This window comes from Gavia stellata, chromosome 17 (genome assembly GCF_030936135.1).
Source record: "Gavia stellata isolate bGavSte3 chromosome 17, bGavSte3.hap2, whole genome shotgun sequence".
Taxonomy (NCBI): Eukaryota; Metazoa; Chordata; class Aves; order Gaviiformes; family Gaviidae; genus Gavia; species Gavia stellata.
In genome coordinates this window covers 12601803-12629538 of record NC_082610.1, presented here as the reverse complement: position 1 = coordinate 12629538, position 27736 = coordinate 12601803, and the positions used below count along the sequence as shown (strand labels likewise).

Sequence of the window (27736 nt, the reverse complement as noted above, 5' to 3'; positions counted from 1 at the left end):
CTAATCCTACCAGGCCCCAACTCTATTGTGTCAATCAGAATAAATAAAAACAGGCAACTCTGCAACTCCTTCATGACTCAAACCAGAACATAACCAAACAGAACAGTTACTGAAAAAAGTTTAATTATGGCCTTCAATTTAAACTGAAGAAGCCAAAGCCACTCCTCTTATGTTCCCCATTAGGACAGAACATCAGTTTAGTGTTGCAAGATCTAATAAGGCAGCCCTACAGACAGAAAAAAAATAATGGACCTAGAATATGCCCATAATCATATGATCTGTATTTTGGCAGCATAAATGCCGAGCTTCACACCATCTTACTTGGAGGATCAAATGATACATAGAGCAGAACCTACCAGAGCAACTCTGAATAGTCACAGCAACCTCCCCCTGCACCCCGATATCCTCATTTACAGCAACACACTTGCAATGTAGACCTGGAATTTCTACACAATCTCTTTGGCACTGCATATACATTCCACGTACACCTGCTATCTCAGATTTGCATGTTTATAGGCAGAGTATGAACTGATCATAATTTTACTCAAGATTTTCCACGTCTTTCTGGAAAGCTTCTCTCTTGTGAGAGATACAGGGATTATTATCCTTATACCTTATTATCCTTAATACCAAAGAGACTGGGAGAGGGAGTCAACATGACAATGCTGAACTCATAAATGCAAAGCTATGGGCACAGTACCTCAGTTTCCCCTCAGAGCTTTCTTGTTCTAAATGAGGTACTGTACTTAGACTACGTGATAAACCATCTGATAAAACAGGTCAGGAAAACATTTTTCATTACACTGGTAAAAGTCTCTGACACCTACTGAAAAACATGAGAAGCACACTGCCTTAGTCTGAAGTGAACAGGTGAGGAAGCTACAATTCTGTTTGCTTTCAATGTATGACAAACTTGGATTGTACAGGGAACAGACGTGCCTCCACTGCAAGTGTAGGCATCTGCAGTAGGCTAAGAATCACTTAGAAGCGTAAAGATATGAATGCAACTGCAGTAGTGGCATTCAAATACATCAGCGCTTGTAGCATACTCTTCCCAGTGCAGACCACAAAGCCACCATCTAGAAGACATTGCTACTGTCCCATTCAGAGAAAAAGTTATCAGGCAACTGATAGCAAAGCTCAACCCAACCACTGCATTAAGTATCCAGAAGGACTCCAAAAACTAGAAAAGACATCAGTTTACATTTTCTCACGTACACTGTCTAACCGCACAGAAGACACCTGTAGAACTGTAAGCTAGTAGCAAATAACTAACTAACCTGTTACTTCCTCTCTCCTTCACTAATGTTTTTGGAAAGAATAACTACTGTATCCTCAGGTTGCCCATGAAGAATGTCCAATAACAACTAGATATTGAAAACTGAATTTAGCCCCAGTTCACAATTCCAAAGATGTTGAAGGAGAACTAACACAAACACTATAATGCATGAAGTTTGAGGAAAGTCTCAGACAAAGAAACAGTCACTGAGTTCAGTAGGGTATAAATCTTAAAACGGAAGGGCAAAAAAAAAAATTCTTCAAAGATTATTTCAGATGCTATGAAACAGACCTGTGCAATCTAGACATCATGTCTAGACTATGAGGAGCAGTGACTATCCATATACAAAACCATTTTCTTGCAATTTGAAAACTGAAGTTAGAATTCACAAATTCAAGCAAAAGCAGCAAAGTGAGATATGCCCATGAAAAGTCTGAGGTCTGTTGGTGGGGGGGACAAGGCCAAGGGAAAGAAGAAGCTAAAAAGAATAGCTGGTTTTGCTGAAAAGCATTTTGGTTTTGTTTTTCCACTGACCTTTTAAACTGTGAATCTTTAGCCTAAACTGAATTTGTTGACACTACTGTAGTAACATACTAAGATGAAGGCACTTAATATGGATACTATTTCAGAACTATCCAACGGGGATGCATATTCTTAAAGTATCATTACCTCAGAAAATGCTATGGCTACAATTACACATATATTTTCTTACACTTTTTCAAAAAGTGAATTTTTAATTAAGGATAAGACACCCTTACCTATGCAGACTGTATGCCGCACATGGCAACCAACTCCCACAGTGGAGACCCAACACAGACAAATCCTCCAACACAGGTTCCTTCAGTTGTTTCACTGCACCATCCCATTGACAGAGCAGGATTTGCCTTGGGCTGCACTGACAAGCTCTATAGACTTCTCCATACCAGAATGACAAGTTCTATTGTGACAGAGAAGTATTTTTTCCCCAAATTTGAGGATTTGAGCTTCAAGTCTGGTTAATGACTAAAAAGGCAAAGGCTTGTATTCTGGTTTTAAAAAAATCATACATCTTTTCCCACAGAAATAAGGAAAGATTGCCATGAAGAATAAAAATAATTTTATCCTTGAGATAATCTGGAGTATTTTGTGATGTGTCTTTAGAAGTTCTTTATGTCTTCGTATCAAATAATACAAAGTGTAAGTAAGGAAGTAATCATCAACGCTAGAGTAAAATAGAACATGGAGCATTATGACAGTGTTTACATCAAATAAAGTCCTTTGCATCTTCTCACACATAGTAATTACATATTTCATGTTCCAAAAGACTATCTTGCACAGAGCAGTTGAAAACGCAGAATGTTTATTCTCAAGCTCAATTCTGACATTTTGGATCTCAGCTGTTTCATTATACTCATTTTTTTCCTCAGAATTCAAAGTGATGATTTGGTACACAGTATCCAAATGCTTTGTAAAGGATGTTCTGCTACGTCTTTGTCATCAAATGTGCACATGAAGGATTACAGTAAAATTAAGCAAGAAATAAAGAGCACAGCTGTGTAAAAGATATAACAGCAAAAAAGTGGACCCTTCTTCAAGCCAAGAAACCATAAGCCAAAATAAGAATGCTTTACCATATGCATCTTGCTTCAAAACCAGCATTTTTTTATAAAGAAGGTAACGTACTTTCTGAAATTTTAAAGGTGAAAGTTAACAAAGCTTTAAGTCTACTTTAAGTTTAGATGTAGTGTGGTTTGTTGTTTTCAATACCAGAAAGATACTCCACAGAAACAACAAAGTGTAACTTCTTAAAGTTGGTGCAATGCACATTCAAGCAAAACAATCATCACTTCTAAAAGCATTTCCAGGTTGGGTAGTTGACCAATAAGAGAAATATTTCCATAATATCAAAAAACACATTCATCTTTAGTAAAAAGCACTTGCTTGGAATCAAAGGAAATACATACTTGACCCAAAACTTGTTTGAAAGATCCACATTTCCTGCTAAATTGCAACATCACTGTAGCTTAATGCCGCTTTACACTGGACACATCATCACTCTAGAGCTAAGGAATTATCATGACCTCCAAAAATTTAAAATTACGTTTGAGTAGTATTTGCCAACTATGTTAAAAATTAACACCTCTGTAAGCTCAAGATATTCTTGCAGTATGTGATCAAGCCCACTCATTTGAAATTTTCAACATAGTGACTATGAACTACAACATACTTCAGGCAGTAGACAGACAAATCCCTCCTGTCTTCACTTCCTTGTTTCAAAAGCAGTATCTTCAGACACATCTCTCTTTCATCTGTCCCAAATCAAAATAATCCTCCTCAAGTCTGAAATCCATAAAGACGGAATCATCCTCATAAGGGTCTTTTTGATAGCCCACACTGTGACAGTGCTGCAGAGATATCATGCAACTCATTTCTCCAACTGCCTCACATTAGCCTTAAATCAAGTGTTTATTTGTAGTTCCCTACCTATTATACATCACTGCAAATTCCTGTTTCATAGCTTGCTTAAGCTGCCCACATCTAAACTCCAATCTGTAAATAGAATTTAGCACATATCAACATGCAAGATGTTTGCTCTGAAATTCACTTCCTCCTGATCTACTTTTCAATCCTCTGTAATAAGAAGCTGCCTCAACTTCCAAGTCCTTTAGTTATCTCTCCACTACCTTCACAGGATTCTTCCTCTGTACACTGCACACTTGCTCTCTAAAAGACAATGTTTATAATCTCTCAGCTCCTCTTCCAGTGCCCTTTTTCATTCCTTATTGTTATTTAAAATACCATTTTTCTGTAATGCTTCCTCTCTCCAAGCATTTACAAAGCCACACTTCCTTACTGAGAGGAACTGGAACATGGAGCTGTACACGCTCACACCCCAGCAGATATCATTCATACATATTACACGTTATGAAACTTCCTGGTGGCATACTTCATTTAAAATTTGTTCGAAACTTACAGCATTTTGTGACTGGAAGGTCATCTCAAGTGTCTACTACAACATTATTTTCCCCTCAACTTCACAGCAACTGCCACATTCCTTCAGGTAATGAGATGCACACTGAAAGTCCGTATAGAATTTTAGACAGTGCCCTCCTTACCTGCATTCACATGCATATGCCCTTACTGTCTTTTAACACCAGACTACAAAGAAAAAAACCAAAATCAATCTGTAAATCAATCTGTTCACTCAATCCTTAACATCAATTTTGTACTATAAGTATATTTTTGCATTGATAAAGGAAATTTCAAAGCATTTTTTCTACTCAAAGCGTAAGTATCAGCAAGGCATAAAGGATGAAGGAGCAAGTTTTCCCAGAACTAACCAGCTGCTAAGATTTGTTTTTTTAAGTCTGCATGCCATTGCTCACCTACAGGTGATGAGGAGTGACAAGTCATTTGGGAGTTTCCCACCCTGTATATTTCCTGTGATTCCAATAGGCTAAAAGAACTAAATAATATTTTGATCTTACCAAAGCACAATTTTTACATAACAGCTGTGAAAACGCACATTAACAATAAAATTTCTAAGCCAATTCAATGTTTCCCTCATACAAAACATTTTCAGAACACAGATGATAAATGAAGCCTCACAAAGAAGAATGATTCACATATCCTGGTAGGCCAAATATTTTGTCTGGACAGACTATAGACTAAAGACACAGCAAAAACAAAGAGCTTCCAGTAAGTGTGAGCATATCTTATGGCCCATATGTATTTAGCAAAAATTAGCTCCTTATCCACCTGCCAGAATGGCATTAATGCCAACGTTCAGGCTGGTCTTCATTTCTACCAGCTAAACCCCACACAAGTACATGCAAGCCAGTATTGTAAAGCAATGTAAGATGATCTCAAGACAGTTTGGCTGCGACTGCTTAAGACACGTTTTGCTCTGCATTCTCCAGTAGTACATAAGCCGGGGATGGGGGGGGGGGGGGCGGGGATGAGCAAGGCTCCACAGTTATTGGCCTTCTGTTATGCCAGAATTTCAAAGAACTAGTGTGTCACCATTCAAACATCCCTGAGTTACGCATCGACAGCCCAACACAGCCTTACAGGAATGCTCTGCTGTCTAAAGATAAGAGGACTTACCTGGAGCACCTTTTAGGAGAACAAACTGGAACAGAGATTGAGTAGAATGATTTTCAAGTCAAAATAACAATAGCTCAGAACAAAGGGAACAAGTAAATAGCCACAGAAAGCAATTCCATCAATGCTTACTTGATTTAAACCAAATGGAAACAAATACATGTCAGTGATCACGCTTACACAAGGGCAAACGCAAACAGATTGCCAGTAGTCAAAATCATCTCATGATGTCATCTTACTAAACTACTGCATGACAAACTTTGTTCTTCACAGCTGCAGAAAAGTTCCAAACAACATGTTTAGCTTCTGAACCAAGAACAAAAAGAATGGATCTACTTCAAAAAGGCAATCAAAATTAACACCATTGTTTGAAACATCCACAAATGTCCACAAGTTAAACACAATTTGTTTGTGTTCTGGCTTTCAAAGGTTAACAGTTTATTTCATTCCCTCCTCCCCTAAGAATGCAGCTGCCAGAGTGACTTAAATTAAGTGGGGATCAACACAACAAATGTAGTTCTGTATAAGACATGCCAAAAAATAATATGTTGTATCCAAATTTATTTTAAATCTACACACACGAACTTCCAAACATCAGAAGTGTTACTGGGTATTTGTATTTCTTCTAACACTAGCAGTCAGTTCCTCACGAAAGCTGAACTTTGTATCACGTGAATTATGTTTTATCCATGTAGCGTAACATTATTTCACCTGATCTCTAAGCATAGTTAAACAAGTACTGCAAATGCTGTTAAATACTTAGGGGACTAAAACTAAAAAAGTCAACAAATAGAAAGGCCTAAAATAAGCATCAATTTGTGATTTTAAACAGTAAGTATGATCTTTCAGTTTTTTAGACGATTCTTTTAAAACTGTAATGCAAGCCTAAAGTATGATTCTCTGCTTAAGCGCTAAATCACCTATTTCCTTACTGCCATCTCCCAATCCATAAATAAGCTACACTGCCAAGATTTTACCTGTCAAAATGCATTTCCAGTGCATGCACCATTAGCAGGAAAAATAATAATTAAAAAAATCCTCAATCCGTACTTTGCAATTATAAGAAGCTGAAGAAACTGATTGTTCAAAATTAGAGCATAATTGAAGAAAACAGAGCTGCATCCATGTCCTAGCAAACAATTAAATGCCACTTGACTATGAGCCTGTAATAAATTAATAGAACATAACCTCTCCCTTCTGAGGTTGTGGCAGGCCCAGAATATTAACTGGAATGTACTATAATGTGTCTATTACAAAGGCAAGCAGATATTCTTTTAAGTGACAGTAAATCATGTTCTTGCAATAAGAACACTACTTTCAGGTAGGTTTCCTACAGAAGCAAGGTTTACATAATCAACTGCCTTTAATCCAAATAAATATTGTCCAGCGACCTTAATTGAAAAAAGTTAGTATTCAAGACACCCTGTTGCTTGTCCAGTAGCAGCACTACTACGGACATTCAAGACAAAAGACAAAAAGTGCAGAAAGATGTCACTAGTTCTGTTGTTTATGAAATAATTAGCTAACTTGTTTCTCCCGAGTACCCTGACTCTTAAAATATAGCCCTATTTAAAGATACCACAAAGCACCTCAAATTGAATATGCCTAGGAACATCAACTGAATAAACTTTCTGCAAATTTACTCACTACACACATTCAATCATATTTACAGCAGCATTAATTCTACCTCCCAGCTATGATATGTGAGTCATTATGGGATTCAATGCTCAGGTTTTGTTTCAGGGTGGTTTTTGTTTTGTTTTTGATTAAAGTCACTGCAGGCTGAAACATAAAATGTAACTGAAGCTATTCTTTTTATATATATATAAAAGCATATACATACACACACAAATATTTTACATATAGACATAAATTATTAATTACTTTCAGAAAACGCAGATAATAAGCACGTTAGAGAACAAAATAAGACTTCAAAGTGATCTTGAAAGACTGGAAAAAGTTGGGAAAAAATGTTAGAGTATGACTAAGGAGAACTGCAAAGCTGCAGAGTTAGGTCAGAACAGCTGGTCTCTGCAAATCTATTTTTGAACCTTTAAGAAAGCACAGTGTAATATTAGGTAAAGAGTACATACCAGATTCAGACAGTAAGTAATTAGGGATTCCTACCGCTTAATAACTACTGCTCCTTTCTAGACTTCACATGGGGATTTTTTCAAAAGCTAGACACTTCTATATCAGATTTTTCACAGAAGCCATATGCTCATCCTTTTGGAGTTGGGGGGAGGTGTGTGTGTGAAGAGTTTTGCAGAATAGTAACTCTTGCTACAAAACCTGTGTAGTTTGACAGAAAACAGTGAAAAATCAGATAGCTGGATGATAAAGTTGATTATCAAACATGAGGATGCATAACAGAAACTGATCAGAATAGCTGATCAATTTTTATATTCTGTTGAAATATTTACCCTTGGCAGTTTTTTCCAACCCAAAGAAGAATGAGTAAAATTGGTCTTTATAAAACAGGAACTGATTTTTAATTCAGAACTATATGCTGCAGTTCAAGAGTCTTCTGCTTCAGGATTTCAAAGTATTTTATTAGTAGCCATGACCTAAGTTTTACAAGAAACCTGAAACAAGAAAAATTACTGATTGGGGGGAGGATAGAGAGAGAAAGAAGGAAAGCGGTTAGCAATGGCAGACAATGCAACCCACAAACTTTACTGCAACTTTAAGCACACTGGCCGAGAATAAATAGAACACACCCAACTCTGTAACAAAGGAAGATAGGAGATGCGCGGTTTTTATTTTCCAGCATCGTATCTTTAGCCATCACAACTTTGGGAAAGGGAACATCTCCAAGGTCACTTCCTTAAGACATACAACACTATGGGTCCAGTCCAAGTTAAGACCTTTTTTTTAATTATTATTTTTATAGAAATCTTACCTCTGGGTTTTCTAAATTCAAATAATGGTAAGCATAATATCAAGAAAACAACAGATTATGAAAACAATACTCATCTGAGTTAGGCCTCTAAAATCCTATGTTATTCTAATGAGGAACAATACTGGTTTTTGTTAGAATTAAGTATGGATGTAAATTGTTACCTTCTGTCTTCTAGTAGGCTACTAATAAGAAGAGCAGCTATGACTATCAATGACTATGTCTAGAGACTAGACCAGTGAGGCCACATGTTCATGAACTGCACTTTTCTAAAAATGGGCCATTTACTAAAAAACTGGACCATATTTTCTTAAAAGAAAAAAAAAAGAAAAAGAAACCCATAAACAAACACATTTTTTAAAAATGCAAAAACATCTCACAAGGTCAGAAAGGTAGAAAGTGTCTTTTCTGGATACTTTTCAAGACCACTCTCTCACAAAAAATAAAATGCTTCAGTGACAGTCTTGCCTCTTCCAAAAAGATGCCATGTGGCAAAAGAGAACAAATAATAAAAACAGCCTCCACAAGGATATTTTCTTAAATATGTATGATCTCATCTCTCTTCATAATAAACACTATAAACAAAATATTTGGAAAACACAGTACTGAAACAACAACCTTACAAAAGTATCACTACTTGAATCAACACTGTTTACTCAGTGGCAAACCTGGTATCATTATTTATGCAGATTAATCAAACAGGAAAGAGAATCTTTTGAAAGAAGAGTTTTGAATTCCAAATCACAAACATGTGGCTCTTTATGGTTTTGTTTTCTTTTCATTTGCCTGTAACTGAAAAAACATGACACTTGCTTTGGCTATCCTGCTGAATTATAATGCCATCACAGCTGACACACCACAGCTTTGACACTCTAGTCCTAGTACAACCTACTGAGATGGTTTGGGATGTTCTAGTTCTTTTTGCTGCTTCTCTGCTGGAAATGTGCTTCAGAGCTGGAATATGTGCCCCATGCCTCAATCATGTCAATACAAATCCAGGTGTCTCAGCTTAAAGCATATTTACTGGCAGCTTGAGTCAAAACCTCAGCTCATTAGCGGAACTAGCACAGAACTGGCACAAGTGTCTAAAACTGCTGTAAGAGCAGTTGCCTCCAGCTAAAGGGCAAATCTGAAACTTACACAGGCATTATCTTAACTCACTTTAGCAAAGTGGACCAGAATTTGTTACTTAAAATAAGCACTTAAGTTTTAGCCACTACAAAATATCTAGAGAGGAAACACTTCTCTGCAGCATTTTGAACACTTAGAACTTGCATGAATTTCTGAACACAAACTCTAAATACTATTTATTACCATGGAAAACACCCTTTTATTCTATGTATATGCCTCGTTATCTTATCCGTTTTGGAAATACTATTAAAAGGATCCATGCCAAACCTTGGGCTTTCTACCACTGCTGAAACTTACTGATCATGAGAAACACACACTAGTTTCCTATTTTGCAAAAGCAAGTAACTCCTCAAATGCAAAAATAAGAATAATTCATTAATTATATTTCTAAGAAATGTGGACTGAATCCCAAAGTCAAAGGCAATGCTCAGGCAGCAGCTCTTCCCTCCCTTAACAGGGAATTCCAACTAGCTCCTCAGTTGCAGCTGGGCACAATCTATCACTCAGGCAGAGGCCCCAGGCTAAGCTACTTCACAAAAAGCAAATTCTGTCTAGAAGCCCAGCAGCAACCGTGCCAGTCACAGCATCAGGAACCTCCAGAAAGACCCACTGCCTTACCAAATGGGTGGTGACCTTCTGAACTGCACAAAAGCTATCTCCAGGGTTTACGAGTACTGTGAGTTCTCAAAGTTGGGAAAGAAGAGGATATCAAGGGCAAATCCAGACACTTCTACTAGACACAATGAATTCAGTAACAATTTGCAATCAACCACATTAGCATCTGCTACCAGTTCTTACAGGACTGGTACTGAGAGCTATGTCCATCGCTAAACAAAAAACAGTGAAGAAAAAAATTCTCATGGACTGAAGGTTCTAAGAACCCACAACCCAAAAAAAGAGAGGTGAGAAAGAGATTAAATTACCAATATGGGAAAAAAAATGTGGTTTTAAATCTGTGTTTTAGGAAGGAAAAGTATAATCAATATTCCTTTGAAATCTTCTTTAAGAAATTTTAAGTTCTTCAGAAATATGAAACCTACTTCTCTCTTTACAAGTTACCAATCAAGAAGAAAGAAAACCAAAATCCTCCTGTAACTTCTACTAGAATGATTTGTGTTAAACTTAATTTAAAAATAGCATATACTAACAATATAGAACAGTAACAGCTTAGTCATTGCACAAGCTTTGTAAAACTACTATGTATTTTTCTGGGAAAAGAGACTAATTATGAAGAAACAGTTCTGCAGGAACAAAGCGTGTGGCTTTTTTTTTTATGCAATTGCAATTTGCATTTTGATGAAAAGCAGCCTGTGTAATAGCATTAAAACCACAGGTTTCCTAATTTACTGTTATTTTAAAAGTACATAATGCCCATTCAACAATATTTCAAGAATTAAAAGTCCATTACAGTTGTATTCATGACAAGATCACAGCTTTGTCCTTTAGAAAAAGTCTTGAGTATTTTGTTAGTCACACAGTCAGCTTATGCTTACTGCCACTCAGGAATTGTATTTATATTTCATAGAACAACAGTCACAAGAAAGGACGAATGTCTGTATTTCTTTGTCCAAAGCACAAATACACATTAAACGTACAAATTTAAGATGTGAAAGAATTTAACAATACAGTGATCAGCTAAAAGGTTTATTGTGCTATACAACTGGTGCAGTTATAAGAAACTAAGAAGAAACATGAGTGCAATGCTTTTTAGATATGCAACTAGCTAAGAGCCATTCATATTACTAAGGGTGCTCTAACCTCTTATTCTATAACTATTTTCAATTATTTCTTACTTAACCAAACTCAATGTACCAGTTGGTCTCAATGCTTAATATCTGTCTCTAGTTCAATTATTTCAGAAAACTTCACACCAAATACTTTCGCTGTTTCTAAGAAATAAGACTGGGGAAAAGGACTTTTTTTGCCTAAACTAAAATTCTAGCAAACACTCTTTTAGGCCCAAAATTTACAGCAAGGACAAAATCTGGCCTTTGTGTTTATGTGAAGAATTGGTATTTTTTTAAAGATGAAAACCACAAGAAATCAGACTAACTGGACAAGAGGACTTCATCTCAGAAAAACACAGATTAGATAAAAATGGCTAAACAGAGATTAAGAGAGAAAAGGGAGGGAAGGAGGGAGAAAGAGAGACACTAAGGTCAGAGATTCTTCTAGGCTAAACCTAGAAAACCAAACTACAAGACAGAAAGAATTTTAAAATACCAGAATGTGTCAAACAGAGTAAGCAGGAAGAATGGCCACTGTCCTACAGAGCAAGGGTTCCCAAACCACATCGAAGCAATATGCACCCCACTACAGACCCTGAAGGGGATGCTGCCAACTGACAACACTCAATACTCCCGGCATTAATATTTACAGCATCTGGCAAAAGTACCTCAACAGAACCCATTTTCCAAAGCACAAATTTCTACAACTGAAGTCAAGATTCTAGAAAGAAGAGTTGTCATTCCTTTGCATCCGCAAGTATCTGAGAAATCCTCTGCCAGAAAGTCTCATCTTCCTTCCAGTTAATATTCCATTAGACCCAACATATAAGTCTACCATTTAAAAAGACGTTTTCAATTTTGCTGAAGACCTATCCAAGTGTCAGATAGTGAATTTTCTGGATTTTGCATTTTTAAATACTAGGAAACAACATATGAACCACATTAAAAGGACATTACTCCTTTCCCCCCCGCCTCGAATTTCTGAGTGATTGATTTTGTAACCCCAATAACATTCCTTTGTCTCTTTTTATCCATTGAGGTCTCCCAGGGTCCAATGTGGTTTTGTATGCAGCTGTCCTGAATTTGTACCCAGAATTATGACGATTTTATATTTTCTGTATATTCGCATTCCTCTACTACAGCTACACAAAACCTCAGACTGTACTGTCACCAACTACTGGTTTTGGCTGCAGTACTAAGAGTCTGTTACCTATGTCCAGTTCAGTGGAAATTTTGTGATTAGTTACTTTGTTGTTACCTTGAGCACAAGACTACTACAAAGCAAACAAAGATTTCAAGCTATGTTCAATGATTTGTAGAAGATTGAAAATTGAGAATTGTAAACATCAGAGACATGAAATCATTATGTATCTAATCGCTAGCAGATAAGCAATAACAAGCACGTTCTTGGCTCAATGAGCAGGGATTTAGCTGCCAAATCCCAATCAACACTAATTGGATTGTCCTTGACTTCAGAATACACCACTGACACCAAAGGAATAACTTATTTCAACAAATACATACAACTGGAATACAATTGCCAAAACAACAAGCAGAAGAAAATTAATCTCATCAATAACGATAGTGTCATTGTTAGAAATAATTTTTTTCACTATATAAGCAAGGAGACTGAAAATCTCATGTTATTGCAAAGGAAGAGTAAACAAAGAGATGAATCAAAGGAAGACTTCCTGATTACCAGTATATATTTGTAAGATACAACTTTCACTGACGTTTATCAAGGTTGAACAGTGAATCTACTGTTGCACATTTTAAAATTATTCCACAGTGACTGTGGTTTTCCTTTGTTTTTTACTTTTTAAGTACGAGTAGCTGGGGAGGTAGTTGGTATTTGAAATTCATGTCAATGAACTACCTTAGCAGTATAATTATCCTCCTCAGCGTTATAAGACTATTATGTTTGTGACTTTGGAGGAGTTAAATGTCATTCTCATCGTCCCCCCACTGAAAAATATGTTTGCTGTTATAGAAGGCCAGCGCTTAAATAGTATTCAGGCTTGCATAACAAACTGTTTTCCATGAACACGCTGCAGGAAAAGTGTCTTTTTGTTAGATAATCCACAAAGTTAATCCAGAGCAGAAAAAGGGAGAGAGTTTACTACAATTTAGTCTTAAAATATCCCCAAGATATGAAATGCTACTTCCCTCAAAAGAATCTGTGTCCTCGCATTTTAGGACAAATGAAGATAGCTTACAGAATAAACATTCAGCCTCCATGAATGTCTTGATTTAAATTGAAAGGCTGAAAAAAAAAAAATGGTTTTATTGCTGCTGTTATTATGACGGCAAGACCGAGTGAGCGAAGAATTTCAAATCTAAGTTCTTTAGAGATATTCATTAGCAGACATTTGAGGGAAAGAAGAGTTATACTGATCTGTATTGATTTTAACATTTCTCCAAAATTATAGTGAATCCATAAATCAAAATAACAATAATTTTTTTTAGTCAACATTACATATTAGAAGAAACTGCTTGAATACATTTTAGGAAGACACGCTACCAAAAAAAACACTGGTGGTGTTGGGTTTTTTTCCTCCAAGCAGACCTTCAAGATAGCCTTATCTCACAAAAAAAAAAAAAAAAAAAAAAACACCACACACCAACCAACCAAACCCACATGCAATGGAAATACTCTTTTCTCATTCTGTTTCAGCGTGGTATTGTGGAGACTGCTGTATTTGGAAACTAAACTAAGCAAGGACAAGGTTTGCAGAAAGAGATAATTTCTTACACTAGAGCAACTAATTTGTTTGGAAAAGTTTTTGGGCAGCCATGCCCCTCCCCAGCCATAGCCAACTATACAAATCTCTTACAAATACACAGTTACCGATCTGCATTCTGCTTCAGTTCTGATAGTACAGCTGATGTTTCATTAAATTACACCTACAAGAACTCTTCTGCCACAAAAAGAAGCATTTAGTTTTTGTTGGGGTTTTTTTTTTCCTTTGAGATTTCCCTAGATTGTACTTGAATCAAATTAAGCCACAGCACAGATAAGAAAGCCACTGAAGTAACAGCTTAATTCCCTTATTTTTCTACATTTTCTGTTTTACAGAGATTGTGTACCAAGACACCAAGAAATCATCCACTCCTTATACACACACTAGCCCAGAGGAATGCCTGACTATGAATATACCACAAATAAACCAAAAAATCCTCATAATATTATATGCTATTTACCCCACAAAATGAAAAGAATACTCTTCACAGGCAAAATCTGCCCACAGAAAAAATAAAAGAATCAAACAACTGCATTTGGAAACTTCTCCCACTCTATCATCAGCCACTTGTCTAGTTTCAAAATCCACCAAGATATGAAGCTACGTTAGACAAGAAAGGCTTCCCTGAAAAGAAGTCGATAAAAATCAGAACAGAAGCAACTACAACAGAGCCTACACATGTTATATCAGCATTTATCAGTTATGACAACAGCCAAATAAAACTGCTATACTGTTGCAAGCCTTCTGTCATACACATTGCAACTGCACGAACAAAAAACATTAGTCTGTCTTCTTTCAGCAAACAAGTCTCACAGAAAACATTTTGCTCCATCTCCCAGGTTTTCAGAGTTAACTGCTGGGTACACAACAGCATCCTATGGGAAAGCCATTAAGGGTGTATGGGCAAATTAATCAAATCCAGTAGTTAGTTCTCTCTTCTTTAACCTTACCTTTCAGTTGCTGAGCTAAGACAGACGCAAAACGTTCTCTCTTTTACCTTTTTCAAGTACCACCATATGTAAATTCCAGGGATAAATTTATGATTATGGCTTATACCAGCGAAAACAAAACCAAACAAAACAAAAAGACATTTTCTCATGCCCTTCTGTGATCTTTGCTAACATCTGTGTTCTTCCTAAATGCCATCCACATTCCATTATGCAAACACATTAAATGGGAATTTTTGGTGAAGCACATCAAACACACTTCAAAATCCATGGAAAAAGAAAATGGATATACAGTAAAGTCTTCTGGGATTTTCTCTAGCTTTTAAACTAGAGTGCCTACATTTTCTAGCACCTTTGTTCCCTTCAGAGACTTCTGTACATGCCTTTTCTAGCAAGTTACATAACAGCTTTATATTGGGCTGATATGTTGGAGAAAAATGTGGTTATCTACCTTAGTAAAGGTTCAGCTGAATTCAAAATAAACATGGTAAAGCAATCAACCTTGGTGTATCACTGAAATCCTTCATGTTTCCACTGTTAGAACAAAAACAAGGGTTGTTTTATTAAACCTGGTTTCTCCAACTGCCAAGTCACTGAACACGAACTTCCAATAGGAGCTACTGCTATTGCAGTTCTTTGTAGTGGCTCAGAATGAGGTTTTAAAATACAAAACAGCAATTAAAAGTATGATAGATTTAAGCTTACTTTTATGGTGAAAGATATAAACTAAGTAATTTTCAAGTGGGAATACAGTCAACTGTACCTGAAATACATAAAAAGCTCGGCGAATCAGATCATCCTTTACAACACGAAGACTTCTTAACTTCCTATGTGCCTGAAAGTCTACTGACACCTAAGTTGTCAACAGCAAAGCTCATTCTCCACTCAGGTTTAATCTCCATGCATCTTGCCAAACACAAATAAACTGCCTGTTACGCAAACTATTCAAAGGCACCCATTACTTTCCTCGGAGCATGTAGGAGACTAAGGCACCTGACTAACATCTTTGTGCCCAAGGTTCTCGGACCATTTAAGCTGATATAAATTCAGGCTGCAGAGATCTGTCCTCCTTCTGCCTGCTCCTGTTTCTCCTTTATGCTGATACTGGCATTCATCTGACATCCTGGTGAGCCAACTCTGTTTGAAAAATCAGCAGAAAAGTAATCCAGAAAAAAAGTAATCCAGTGACACAGGCAAAATGCTCGGCAAGAAAGGTCTTTTTGACAGGTCAGCATCCTAAAGCAAGCTGAAAATGAAAGGAATATTTAACACAATAGGAATGACAGCACTAGGACTGCAGTAACATTAATTTACATCGGCCTAGACCGGAACAGGAATGAACTTTAAAATGTTTGACCCCCAAAGGATACTCTCTTTGGTTTATTTGAGGACAATACAAACGTTCACTTCCCCTCAAGACTATGTTGGATAAAAACTTTTACCACCAATAACAAAGCTTTTCTGCAACAAGAAAAATCTAGAAATCTGCTCTTAAATTGCAAAAGTGCACAAACGCAGCATGTTAGATATTTATAGTGAATATTTTTGAATAAAGCTAGATAATCTGCACAGGAAAGCAGTACCTTTATCACATTTTCAGTACATTGCAGATATTGGCACATGTAAATAAATCCATATAACCCATGTTAAATCAGAGCAGATGATGGCTGCTATAGAGAGATAGCAGAGGCAGTAGGGCTTCTCTGGGAGAACACTCATTACTATAAACATCCTTTCTTATTAACTGCAAGTTCACATTATCCAAGCTGCTGCTGACGTACAGGTTGGGGAAGAGGGTGAAGGTTACAAGACTGTTGTTTGCTTGTTTACACAAAGATATTCCACAGATTATTCCTGAAAAAACCCACTATAAAATGTAATTACACTCAACATTAAAATCAAATATATTAAAACCAAGCCAGAAGGTTGCTGAAGATAAAAATAAAAAGAAGAAAAAAACCCATACTTAAAAATTTAAAAGCTTCACAGGTAATAAGTCTACAATCCTAGAAAAGTTTGCCCCTGCTTTTTCCACATAGAAGGAAGCATAATAAATGCATCAAGAAACTATGACTTTTACAAGAAAAATAAAGGTCAGTACTCCATGTATTATGGGATCGCATGTGGGGGTAAAGGAATTTGGAAAACAATGCATGCCTAGTCTTCAACAGAATGTTGTTCCTTCAAGCATTTTTAGTATGAAGCATTAAAGTAGCAACAAGTAATTTAAATAATGAAGTCTAAATAGTTACTTTCTGGGCATGACCTTTTTAAATTAAGGTTCTGCAGTTATTTCTGAATCTGCTCAATTTCATCCATGCAAGCAATTCTACTAAACTTAATGAGACAATTTATGTACAGGAAGTTAAACACATACTTAAATGCTACAGATGAAGACATTTGACAAACATAAAGCTTTCCAGTGTAATCTGTGATTTTATTTCACATAGTGGCTATGTCAGAGTGATCACATCCCTTAAGAAGGCAGCCTACTTGCTTTGTCTCCTCCTTAAAAGCACCCCTGGATTTTTTGGTTGCTTCTTTGTTTTGATTTGGACTCTCCACTATTGTTGGGGAAAATGTTCCAAACAGGAGAGAGGCAAAAGGGGAGGTCTTTATTTTTTAACATAAAGTACTCTCCATTTCATAGGTCTTATAATTTTGCCACTACAATTAGGACAAGTCTATTTCCAAATGGGGTGGGAGGGGGAACCACACCATAATTAATGGAATTATAACACCAGTATAGTAAAATCCAGGAGACCCTTAGCAGGCTTTTGTAAGCCACTGTATCTTTAAACACATAGATATAATGATTTCTCTGAAAATTATATTTCTTAAAAAAAAAAAAGTATCTTACTCTAAGAGTTTATTAGCCATACTTTTAGAATGAACAAATACAGATTACATGCAATTGCTACTTCAAAGAATTACTCAGAGTAACAAACTAGAGTGTTGTTTGGTTTATGCATAGTCAAATAAATTAGGGGACATTCAACTGTTTAAAATATTGTTTATTAACAACATACATTCAAAGGATCGTTCCGAAACACCCAGCACAAACACATACCAGTTGACAATCACTTCATTTTCAGATCAGTTTATGTACTGATTTAAGGTCTCTCCAGCAACAAATGTGATATTGTCAAAACATAAAGTTACATAATAGAAACTACTCTCTCTTTACCCACATAATGATAGCAGATAACACCACCTTCCTTCCACCCGAGCAGACAGAAAACATCTCGATTCTCTAAGCAAAGCAGCCATTCCTGAAGAGCCTACCGAGTGCCACACCGCATCCCCAGGTGTTAGCTGCGGCACTCTTCAACAGGCGATAAGCTGTAAGACCCCAGTCAAAACGGGCAAAAAGCCCCACTGCTTTGCAAGACCCCTCAGTCTTTGTTTTCCCTTGAGGCCACGGGTCTACGTGGCTCAGCTAACAGTGCAAAGGCGGGGGAACGGCAGCCAGCACCGCCGCTTTCTGCAGAGGGGGCTCGGGAAACAGGCACGCACAACACCCCCAGCACCCCGCCGGCCTCCGCTGCCCGCCCAACGGGAGCGGCCGCTTGGGCACTGGCTGTCGGTCGGGGCGGAGGGCCGGTGCTGTGCACGTCCGTGGGCGACATTTTAAGCTGCCCCCGCTTTCTCGCAGGAACCCCTGCCCGCTTCCAACGGCCGGGGCGGCGGGGCAAGGCCGCTCACCGCGGGGCCGGGGCCGGGCCAGCGGGGCTGCCAGGTGGGCTGAGGCCGTGAGACGGAGACGAGGCCGCCCCCCTGCCCGGAGGTGCCAGGGCGCGGACAGCCGCCCGCCGGGCGGTAGAGGAGCCCCTCCGCTTTCCCGCCGGCCCGCTCCGCCTCAGGAAAGGGGGATTAACCCTTCCCTCGCACCCGCCGACCGCTGCGCCCCTTCTCGGGGGTGAGGCCGGCCCCGCTGCCCTCAGCCGCCCTCCTCCCCAGGCCGGACACGCGCCCCGTGTGCGCGGCAGTCTCCTCCTCCTGCGGCCCGACCGGAGGCGGGAGGGGGCCGGGGCCGGGGCCGGGCAGGAACGATGGGAGGGGGGAAGAGGCCAGGCACCGCGGGGCAGCCCTGCGCGCAGCCACACCTACCTGTCTTCTCGTGGTCATAGCCCACCACGATGAAATAGTCGGCCAGCCTGGCCATGGCTGAGAGGAGCCCGCCTCAGGCCTCACCACCCCGGCGGCGGCGGCGGCGGCGGCTCCCGGGAGGCTCAGCATCCTCCCCTCCGCGCCCGCTGCAAGAGAAGCGGCACCACCTCAGCCATGTTGGAGGCGCGGGCGCGCTGTGCGCCTGCGCGCCGCCGAGACCGCTGCGCCGTGACCCCGCCGGGCTGGGCGTGGGCTGAGGGCTCGCCGGCGGCACGCGGCTGAGGCAGCGCGGCCCCGCTGCCCCGGGCCCCCGGCTGGCCTCGGGGTCACCAGCGCAAACGCCACCGCCTCGCCTCGCCTCGCCTCGCCTCGCAGCCCACCGCGGGCGGGGACGGCCTGGGCGCGTCCCCCGCCCGGACCCTCCCCGCCCGCGGTGGGCTTTGTCTCTTCGCAGCCTCCCTGTGAAGTACCCTCCCGGGGGGCAGGGGGGCCGGGGCACTTTCTCCCTTAGAAAAAGAAGAAACCGCGGCAGGTCCGCCCGAGCTGCCCGCCTGGGAGAACTCGGGGGCCTGAGCGGGGCTTTACCTCACCGCCCGCCGCGGGGACCTCTCCTGCGAGGAGCTGCCGGGGAAGGGCATCGCCCCCGCTTAGGCCGTGAGAAAATAAAACGCGGTGGAGAACTAACGCCATTGCCCCCCGAGCTCAGCCTCGGGAATCAGGACTTACGTTCCCAGGATGTTTCCTGTTTACGTTTTGTCCGGGATGTGCGGAACATGCCGCCGTGGGGGAAGTCGGCCCGCGCTAACGGCCCCAACAGCTGGGCTCTGTGGCGGTGCCCGCCGCCCGCCTGAGAGGCAGCCGGGTGCCGGGGAAGGGGTTTCAGCCCCGGCCCTCTCTCGCATCAGCAGCGGCGACCCCCGCCGCCGTCCCCAGCGGGCGCGGCAGCGGCGCCCTGAGGAGGCTGCGCTGCCCTGCGGGGCGCGGCTGCCCGATCCTGCCGGCTGCCGCGGGTGCTCCCGTGCATGCGGGTCGCAGCGCTTGGGGGTGGCAGCCCGGCGGTGGCGTTGGATGCTAATGGGGGCGGCGGCCGGCAGCGCCTCGACGTAACCCTCCTCGCCTCCGACGTGCAGGTCTGGGCACCCGCGGGGGTGCCAGGGCGCTCCGCGTCAGCGGGGAGAGTTCGTGTTGCTATTTATAAGGTACAGATGGGGCCGACACCTTTTGGACTCTCACCTTCGAGAGCCCGGCGGGTTTGCCCGCAGTCGCAGAGACGCTGGTGATGAAAAGGGTGTCTGACAGTAGAGCGCTGGGTTAACCGGCGGAGTCTGCCAAAACATTCTGGTAAGCTTCCATGTACGTCCTGTTTGACAGCACAGAGAGAACAAACAACGCAAAGGACATCAGTTGCACTACAGTGAGGCGTGACAGCAGCCATAGGTACCAGGGTGTACATGGAAATGCAGCAAATTCACTGGATTTGCTCCTGACAATCCACCATCACGGTGGACCCAGCAGACAGTCAGCTGTTTCAGACAGACATTTCTGCTTCAAACGTGCAGTTCTTACACCTCCTACTTAGCTGGGACATACCGATGCAAGGTCTTGCCGATAACCCAGCGGCAAACTGATCAGGAAGCTTTGACAATCAATTAGAGTGTTCTCGCTTGTGCCTTCTCAGCGGAGGGTAGCAGTCGAAATCTCCTTGGAGTAGTCAACTTCATGCCTTAACTGTTTTGAAGTTAGATGCCATGTAGAAAGATCTGAACTTAATGAAATTGCTCATTAACTTTAGGAGTAAAGAAAAATGCGCAATACATACATTGAAAAGATTGAATGTACTTTTTGAGAGAGAGACACGCTCTGGGGGGTCAGTCACTTCCTATACCAGGAAGGAGCTAGGAGAAGGAATACCTTTCTTAAGATGCATAGGCATTTTGGTTCATGATCGTGTAGACTTTAATGACTGAAAGCCACAAAGCTGTTTTCAGAACACTGAGCTTTTTGATTAAAAGCACTTCTGAAGTAGCAACAAAGCAATGCAAATCTTAATGAAGCCACACATTACCCCTGTGAGGTGGACAAGGATAAAGCTCATTGTAACTCCTAGGGGAAGACACTGCAGTTGTTCAACAGCACAAAGCCAAGACATCCAACAGTTTACAAAAGCAAGGGATAATGTTCTGTACAGCTAAACCTGGGGGGAAAGTTTGGAGACACTAAGAAATTGCCTAATTTGGAGCCGAAATGGGACCTTAGGGTTATCGTGTCTGCACTCATAAAAAGGTTTAATACGGAATAACAAATCTCAGTAGTTAAGTCTCACTGCTCTTTTAAGCCAGCACCTCTAGCAGAAGAATATCACCTAACACTTTTCCCAGGGCATTAACAAGTGCTGGATTAAGAGGAAGATGTTACTTATTGATTCCCCAATACTACTAGCATCCACTGTACAGCCTTGCTCCTTCTTTTGTCTAGACCAACATAGCCAAAGCTTGGTTAGTTTATAAAGCACGTCATAGTTTATAAAGCACGTCATAAGAAGTGGCACATCTTAAGTACTCATAACAGGAAGGGCACTGTTCATCTGGGTTTGAACACAGCTGTGTACCTGCACGGACAGCAAAAGGAGTCAGTCATCCGTAACTTACTTCCTTAACTTCCCTTTAGTATAGAGCAATCTTATGTTCTTATAGGACAAATGAGGAAGTGGAGCAGACAGATTGTTTGCTCACCTAAAGACTGATGCAAAATAAATGGAACTTTCATCCAGACCACCCAAAACATAATTCCCTCTGTTGCAGCAGAGTAGCCTGGCTCCTCACAGGAGATGAAGGGGCTCACAGAGCAGTGGCTCTGAGTGGACACCAAGGCCTAGTCTCCAGAAGGACCCAGTAAGCAGCCACATATTTATCCCGGGGGAAGAACTGTGGGGCTGCAGCCCCTCCAGGAGACTGAAAGCATACAAGGAACAATGTTGCCACACTCAGATTGTGTGCTTAGCACCAAAAAGATGCGAAGGTTCACAATACCTTCTATAGTCAACTCCTCCTTCAAGAAATATAAAGGTCACACTCTGCCTGCAGTCCGTTAATCCAGTATCACTGCACCCCATGGCAGAACAGGGAGGCAGCCATGACCCCGACCATGTTTTCCCCTACCAATATGCATCCCACCCTCATTTAGGAGGCTTTGTTTGGTGTACTCAAACCTATCAGACACAAGGCTCACCGCAAGCACCTCCAAAGGGACTACCAGAAATGGAATCACCCCTTGTCACTGTGCCCTTGGCACAGACAAAGCTGGCTGTGCAGATGCACTAACAGCAAGGCTTTGCTGTGTGGAGCTTGACTAAGGTTTTACATTCCTCATGGGGTGTCATTCTTCTATTAGTATCATCTTTCTGGCTGATTTCATACCGCCTGAAATATAGTCAAGTATATTCATACTCATGGCATACGAATACAGTAAAATTTGTTTAAACCCAAAATGAAATATGCAAAGGCACTTCCACTGGCTTCAAACAACAATTTTCTTGCATAATGAGCACAGAATATTTGCCTCAAACTGATTCCCCATTGATGCCTACAGATTTTAGACCTTTGCTTTTGGAATAAACCTCAGCCTGAATAAAATGTTGTACAAACAGCAACTAATCTTCACAATATCCCTGCCAGAGCAGATACATATTGTAAAGTCTTTTGTACATATGACAACACCGAGAGGTTGAATGACACACCCAAAATAATCAGTAAGCAAGTACAAGAGCTGAATGTCCCTCCAGGCCAACTTCCAGCAACAGATGAGGCAGCATCCAGAGGAGACCCTACACCTCAGAGGAGAGCCCAGTCTTGCTGAACTGTGTGGCATTGCCTCAGAATAATAGTTTGTGAATAGTATTTCCACAGAACATTCTGTGTAACTTTTGTCAAAATGGAAATAACTCACTATTTATGAAATACTTTTTTAAAAGGGGCCACTGTTACCTCATAGTACAAATTCAGTGATTATTGCTCATTTCCAAACTGCACAGGAATGTAAGTGCTTAGGAAGAACAAAATGAGCATCTGAACAAAGAACATGATGTTTCGTGTTACATTTGACCCAGCTTTACCTGCTGAAGCCCTTTCACAAATCACATCAGCAACAAACTGATAATTTATGTGCCAAAGTTTGCCACCTCATGCATTAGAATGAGCTAATTTTCTATCACTAAAATGACAGTTGTAGTCAGTATGTGAGTTGTGTTACTGCTATTGTTACTATTCCTAAACCAACGTAGGATTCTTTCTGCATTGTTTGCCTAAGAGTATACAAAATGCACTTCCCGTTTAGCCAAGGATTATAATGAGGGATTTTCCAGCATTTGGGGAAGCGTGTGACTTTTTTACTGGAACAGGAGACTTAATTTGAATCAAAGCAATGCTCGTCACACAAAATCTTGCCTTCTCATTCGGAAAAGTTAGATTCAGTTTCAACTTCTGCTGATCGAGGAAACGCTTGAACTCGCTCGAGCCTGAGCTGCCTCATGAGGTCTCTAAAATCCAGTCATCGCCGTCTGATGCAGTCGTGCAGCTCTGGCCATGATACAGTCCCGTTCTACACAACCTATTTTCCCATTTCTTCCTCCCTCCGTTTACACCCCAAGCCTCTCGCTCCGTGCATTTCTGCTCCGGAGCACGGTCCGTGGGGACGGCAGCAGGACTGCGGCTCGGCGGAGCTGCCCGAGCCGGCGGGTGGAAGGGACGGGGGAGAGCCCGGGGCTGGCTGGCTGCTGCTGCGCCCCGCGCCTGGGGCAGCCGCCGCGCTGCCGCGATGGCTCTCGGCGCCCCCGGAGCCGCCGCCACGTCCCGCCCCGCGCTCTGGCCGGGCAGGTGCGGCGCGGAGCGGATCTGGGCTTGCCCCGGCGGGCAGCTCACGGCCGGGGAAACTGCCTCGCCCCGCAGGAGCCGCGCTGGGGGCTCGGGGAGGAAAGACGGGCCGGCTGGGGGATGCGAAGGAGAACAGCTAGAGTGAGTGCTGATCCTCCCCGCCGGTGCCGGCGGACAGCGCGGGGAGGGTGTGAGGGACGGAGGGGCGGCAGCCGAACGGGGTGGCGGCTCCCGGGCCAGCCTGCCCCGTACAGGTAGATGCCGGAGACAGAAGCCTCCAGATGCCTGGACGCTGCTGGCGAGGGAGGGAGGGAGCACCTTAGACCGAGTCAGCCGTGCACAGGGAAGTTTCCGTCATCCCCGTGCACATACCTCTCCAGGGTGTTGTTATACACCGCGGTTATCTAGAAAGGCAGAGTCACGAGTACATACTCACCTGATTTTTGAAACACTTTGCTTGGGGCAAGATGTGAGAGAAACAGCTCGCACACGCCAGTCCATTCCTTCCTCCCTCCCGAGTATCTCTCGCTGGGAAGGGGACCCTGACGCCCCAGGGCTCAGGTCTCCTGGGGCATTTCCCTCCGTTCCGCTGGATTTGCATTGCGACAAGCAAGCAGCGAAACAGTCCACCTGGTGCTGGCTTCCAGCACCCCCTGCGAAGCCGGACCTCTGCATTTCTGAAGCTTCACGGAGCAAAGGTGTTGAAGACTGTAAAAAAACCAAAAAGGTGGGCAGACTAAGGTTTTGCTGCTGGCCAGCCGGGAGAATGCTGCTACAGACCTTGATCCGGCACTGGTTTAGCTTTATAACCGGGGAAGTAAGTGCACTCACGTATATAAAGGTTTGTGGACTGGGGAGAAAACGACGCACGGGAAGACTTCCCCGGCGTCCAGAACCCCAAGCATTTCGGTGACCCTGTGTTTGCCCCAAAGCAATACCACTTCCTTTGTTCAAAGGTACAGAAGTGCGCTCTGACCTTCGTCTTCCAAAACCATTTGAATTGTGATTTATTTGAATCGATCAAGTAAATAAAATACATTTTATTAGACAAAAAATGCACCCAAGTTGAGTCATAAATATTAATGATGTCTGATTTGTCACCTCCTGACTTATGTAAAGAAGGCTGGCATTCATTACAGTTACTCATTATAATTCACGTTGTCCAAATATGGGTTTATTTTTGGAACTTTGGTATTCAATGGATTTGCGTGGATTTTTAAATTGATCGGGTCTAGTTCCTACTCCCCTGCTTCCACCCACCTGAAGTTAAGATGCCTAGAATGACAAATTATGCTACAGAGTGTGTAAACACAATTATATATCGGCAGTTAAAAAGTCTGTCCCCAGTAAAACGGTCTGAGGGGCTGATTAGATTTTGCAAGTTATGCCATGACTCGGAATCCACACCTAAAAGCTGCCGTTATAATTAACAAAATACCAAGGGGGTTGTTTAAGATAATTTTCAATAATCCTCTTATTTTTACCCTAGTATGGGTTGCCCCCAATCCACGCTAGAATGATTAAGAAGTGCTTGGGATGTGGGGGTGGGGGTAAGTGTCAAAGAAAAATCGCCCAGCCACGCCAAGGTCCACCCACTTCCCCCGCGCTGCTCTATAAAAGGGAGCGGTGGAGCGCAGCTCGGCAGTGGTTACTTCAGACACACAAAGAAGGAGTTCTCGCTCCCCAGGAAACCCTGCAAGTTCGGATCGCTACTACAAGAACATTTGTCTCAGTGGATTACCCTCACTGTCAGGTAAGAGCTATTTTTTTTTCCTCCCTCAACAACAACAAAAGATGCAGGGGAGGTGGAGAGGAAGTAAAAACCTACTAAATCTGGACTGTTTTGAAGAGCTTGGAGTTATGCTGCAGAGTCTTGCACTGGTTCTTGGCATCAGCTGCAGTTTACAACATAAGATCCAGAACTAGCTGGTTCTGCGTGTGAAGTGGGAAGATGAGCTATCAGGGGATAAACTTCCAGGCAGCAAAACACTTGCTGGAGTCTGGAAACGATGCGTCTGATAGCCAGCTCTCTCTAATCTCATGGGCTTGCTAAATCCTAGTGCAAGCCGCTGGGGGTATTCTGGAAATCCTGCTGGTTTTCAGCCGCCTCTGCAAGTAAAACTCTCGACAAACGTAAACTTTGGAGGCTCTGTTATTTACTCTGCGATAAGTTGCTGAGCAAATATTAGCTTCTGGTTCCTATCGCACACAAAGTCCCCGGTAGCCTGGGGGCTCTGCGAGGGAAGGAGCTCTCTGGAATCACCAGAAATAAAGGACAGACCTTACTTGACTTTTATTAGCAACCATGCTTACAGTTCTTCTCTTTTCCCTCCACCAGGAGCCCAGCCAGAATGAAACTAGTTCCCGTAGCCCTGCTCTGTCTCGGCTCTGTGACCTTCTTCGGGGTGGATGCTGCAAGGGTAGACGTAGCGACAGAGTTCAAAAGAAAGTGAGTATCGGAGCGCGCCCTCCTGCCAGCGCCCAGCCCCGCTCGCGGAGCTGCGGAGCCTCCGCGCCCCCGCGCCGGGCTCCGGCCGTGATCAGACGGACTGGATTCCCTGCGGGAATTGCACAGGTCCTAAAAGGCCTCATGCCCTTTCAGGAAACATCCAAGAAAAAAAAAAAAAAAAAAAAATCTCGGCGCTGGCAAAGATTATCGCCCCTCGAACCTATTTGGTTTGGCTCCCGCCCTGCAGGCTTGCGCTAACAGGCTGTCTTCTTCTCTTGCGCTCCTTTCAGATGGACGAAATGGGCACTGAGCCGAGCCAAGCGGGACGTGAAGCCTTCGGGCGCGCTCCGAGGGCTGGGGGCAGCCGCCGACGTGCAGCCGCTCATACGGACCCAGGACGTGAAGGAGGATCCCCGAGTCTCGCATCCCAGGTAAATTCCAGCCCCTTCTGGGCTCAGGCACTTGCTCGAGGCCGCGGAAAGTTTCAGGGTCCCCTCGTTTCCGGGTGTTTAGGCTTATTCTCGCTATAGATCCCCCAAGCCCCGGAGGCAGGTCCTGCCCCGGGCTGCACAGCGCGCTGAAAGCAGCCTCCCGCCTCCCTTTCCCCGCGCTCTTCGGCTGGCGGGAGATAGCAGCGCCTTTACTGTGAAAGTCAAATATAAATAGTAACTTGAGCTCTGGATCCATAGATAAAGTAACAGCCATAAAACGGCGAGGCCTCTCCTCCCATCGGCAGCAAGCTCTGCTCTGCGACCAGATCGCCCCTCTCCCGCCGCTCGGCGGAGGGCAGAGCCGGGGGGTGGTGGTGGGGAGTTTTGCACCGTCGGGACGGGCCCGCCTCCAGCCTGCGGGCTCCCTGCCCTCCCCGCCCCGGGCCCACCGGGTCCCCTCCTCCGGGGCCCCACCGCGCTTTTCTCATGCCCGCTCTCTCTCTTCCTGCCTCGCAGCAGCCAGGAGGATGCTCACATCCGCGTCAAGCGCTACCGCCAGAGCATTAACAGCTTCCCCCACTTCCAAGCCATCCGCACGGGGTGCCGGTTCGGGACGTGCACGGTGCAGAAGCTGGCCCACCAGATCTACCAGCTGACCGACAAGGATAAGGACGACGCCGCCCCCGCCAGCAAGATCAGCCCCCAGGGCTACGGCCGCAGGCGGCGCTCCCTGTCCGAGCGCCGCAGCCCGACGCGCCCCCCCCGGGCCGGGCAGCGCCTCCGGACGCGGCGGGCGCAGCCCCTCGTCCGCGTTCTCGGGGTCTGAGCGCCGCACTACCCGGCCGAGGCCGTCTCGGACGGATGGACTGAGGCACGGACGCTCCGGAGGTCCGCCGCCGCTCGGGAGCCGCCGCCAGGATTCGTGGAGAGCGCCTGTCCGGGCGGGACACCGGCGCGCCCTCCCTGGGCCGGGGGCGGCGGAGCGGCGGGCCGCGCCGCCAGGGCCCGGCAGGGCGAGGGGCGGCCGGTCCCGCGGCCCCCGCCCGCGCCCGGCGCGGAGAGACGGCGCGG

General features: G+C 43.3%; 2 protein-coding genes across 2 annotated transcripts in view; one reads left to right on the top strand and one right to left on the bottom strand.

Annotated features, from left to right (window-relative positions):
- SBF2 (SET binding factor 2) overlaps positions 1 to 18978 on the bottom strand; it is a 273716-nt gene extending 254738 nt beyond the window's left edge. Inside the window, exon 1 of the mRNA XM_059825675.1 lies at positions 18918 to 18978. Within this exon, the coding sequence (XP_059681658.1) occupies positions 18918 to 18972 (55 nt within the window). The 5' untranslated portion in view covers positions 18973 to 18978. The remainder of the gene's footprint in view (positions 1 to 18917) is intronic.
- Positions 18979 to 25453: 6475 nt separating this feature from the next.
- Positions 25454 to 27491, top strand: ADM (adrenomedullin). Its single transcript, XM_059825987.1, has 4 exons — positions 25454 to 25538; positions 26124 to 26234; positions 26525 to 26665; positions 27182 to 27491. The coding sequence occupies exons 2-4, from the start codon at positions 26137 to 26139 to the stop codon at positions 27489 to 27491; spliced, it is 549 nt and encodes a 182-aa protein (XP_059681970.1). The 5' UTR covers positions 25454 to 25538; positions 26124 to 26136.
- The last annotated feature ends 245 nt before the right edge of the window (positions 27492 to 27736 follow it).

Bases quoted from the DNA above. Each gene is read 5' to 3' on its own strand.
- ADM (XM_059825987.1), top strand. From the start codon at position 26,137: ATGAAACTAGTTCCCGTAGCCCTGCTCTGTCTCGGCTCTGTGACCTTC. The intron at 26,235-26,524 runs GTGAGTATCGGA...CGCTCCTTTCAG, and splicing joins GCGACAGAGTTCAAAAGAAA to ATGGACGAAATGGGCACTGA. The intron at 26,666-27,181 runs GTAAATTCCAGC...CCTGCCTCGCAG, and splicing joins CCCCGAGTCTCGCATCCCAG to CAGCCAGGAGGATGCTCACA.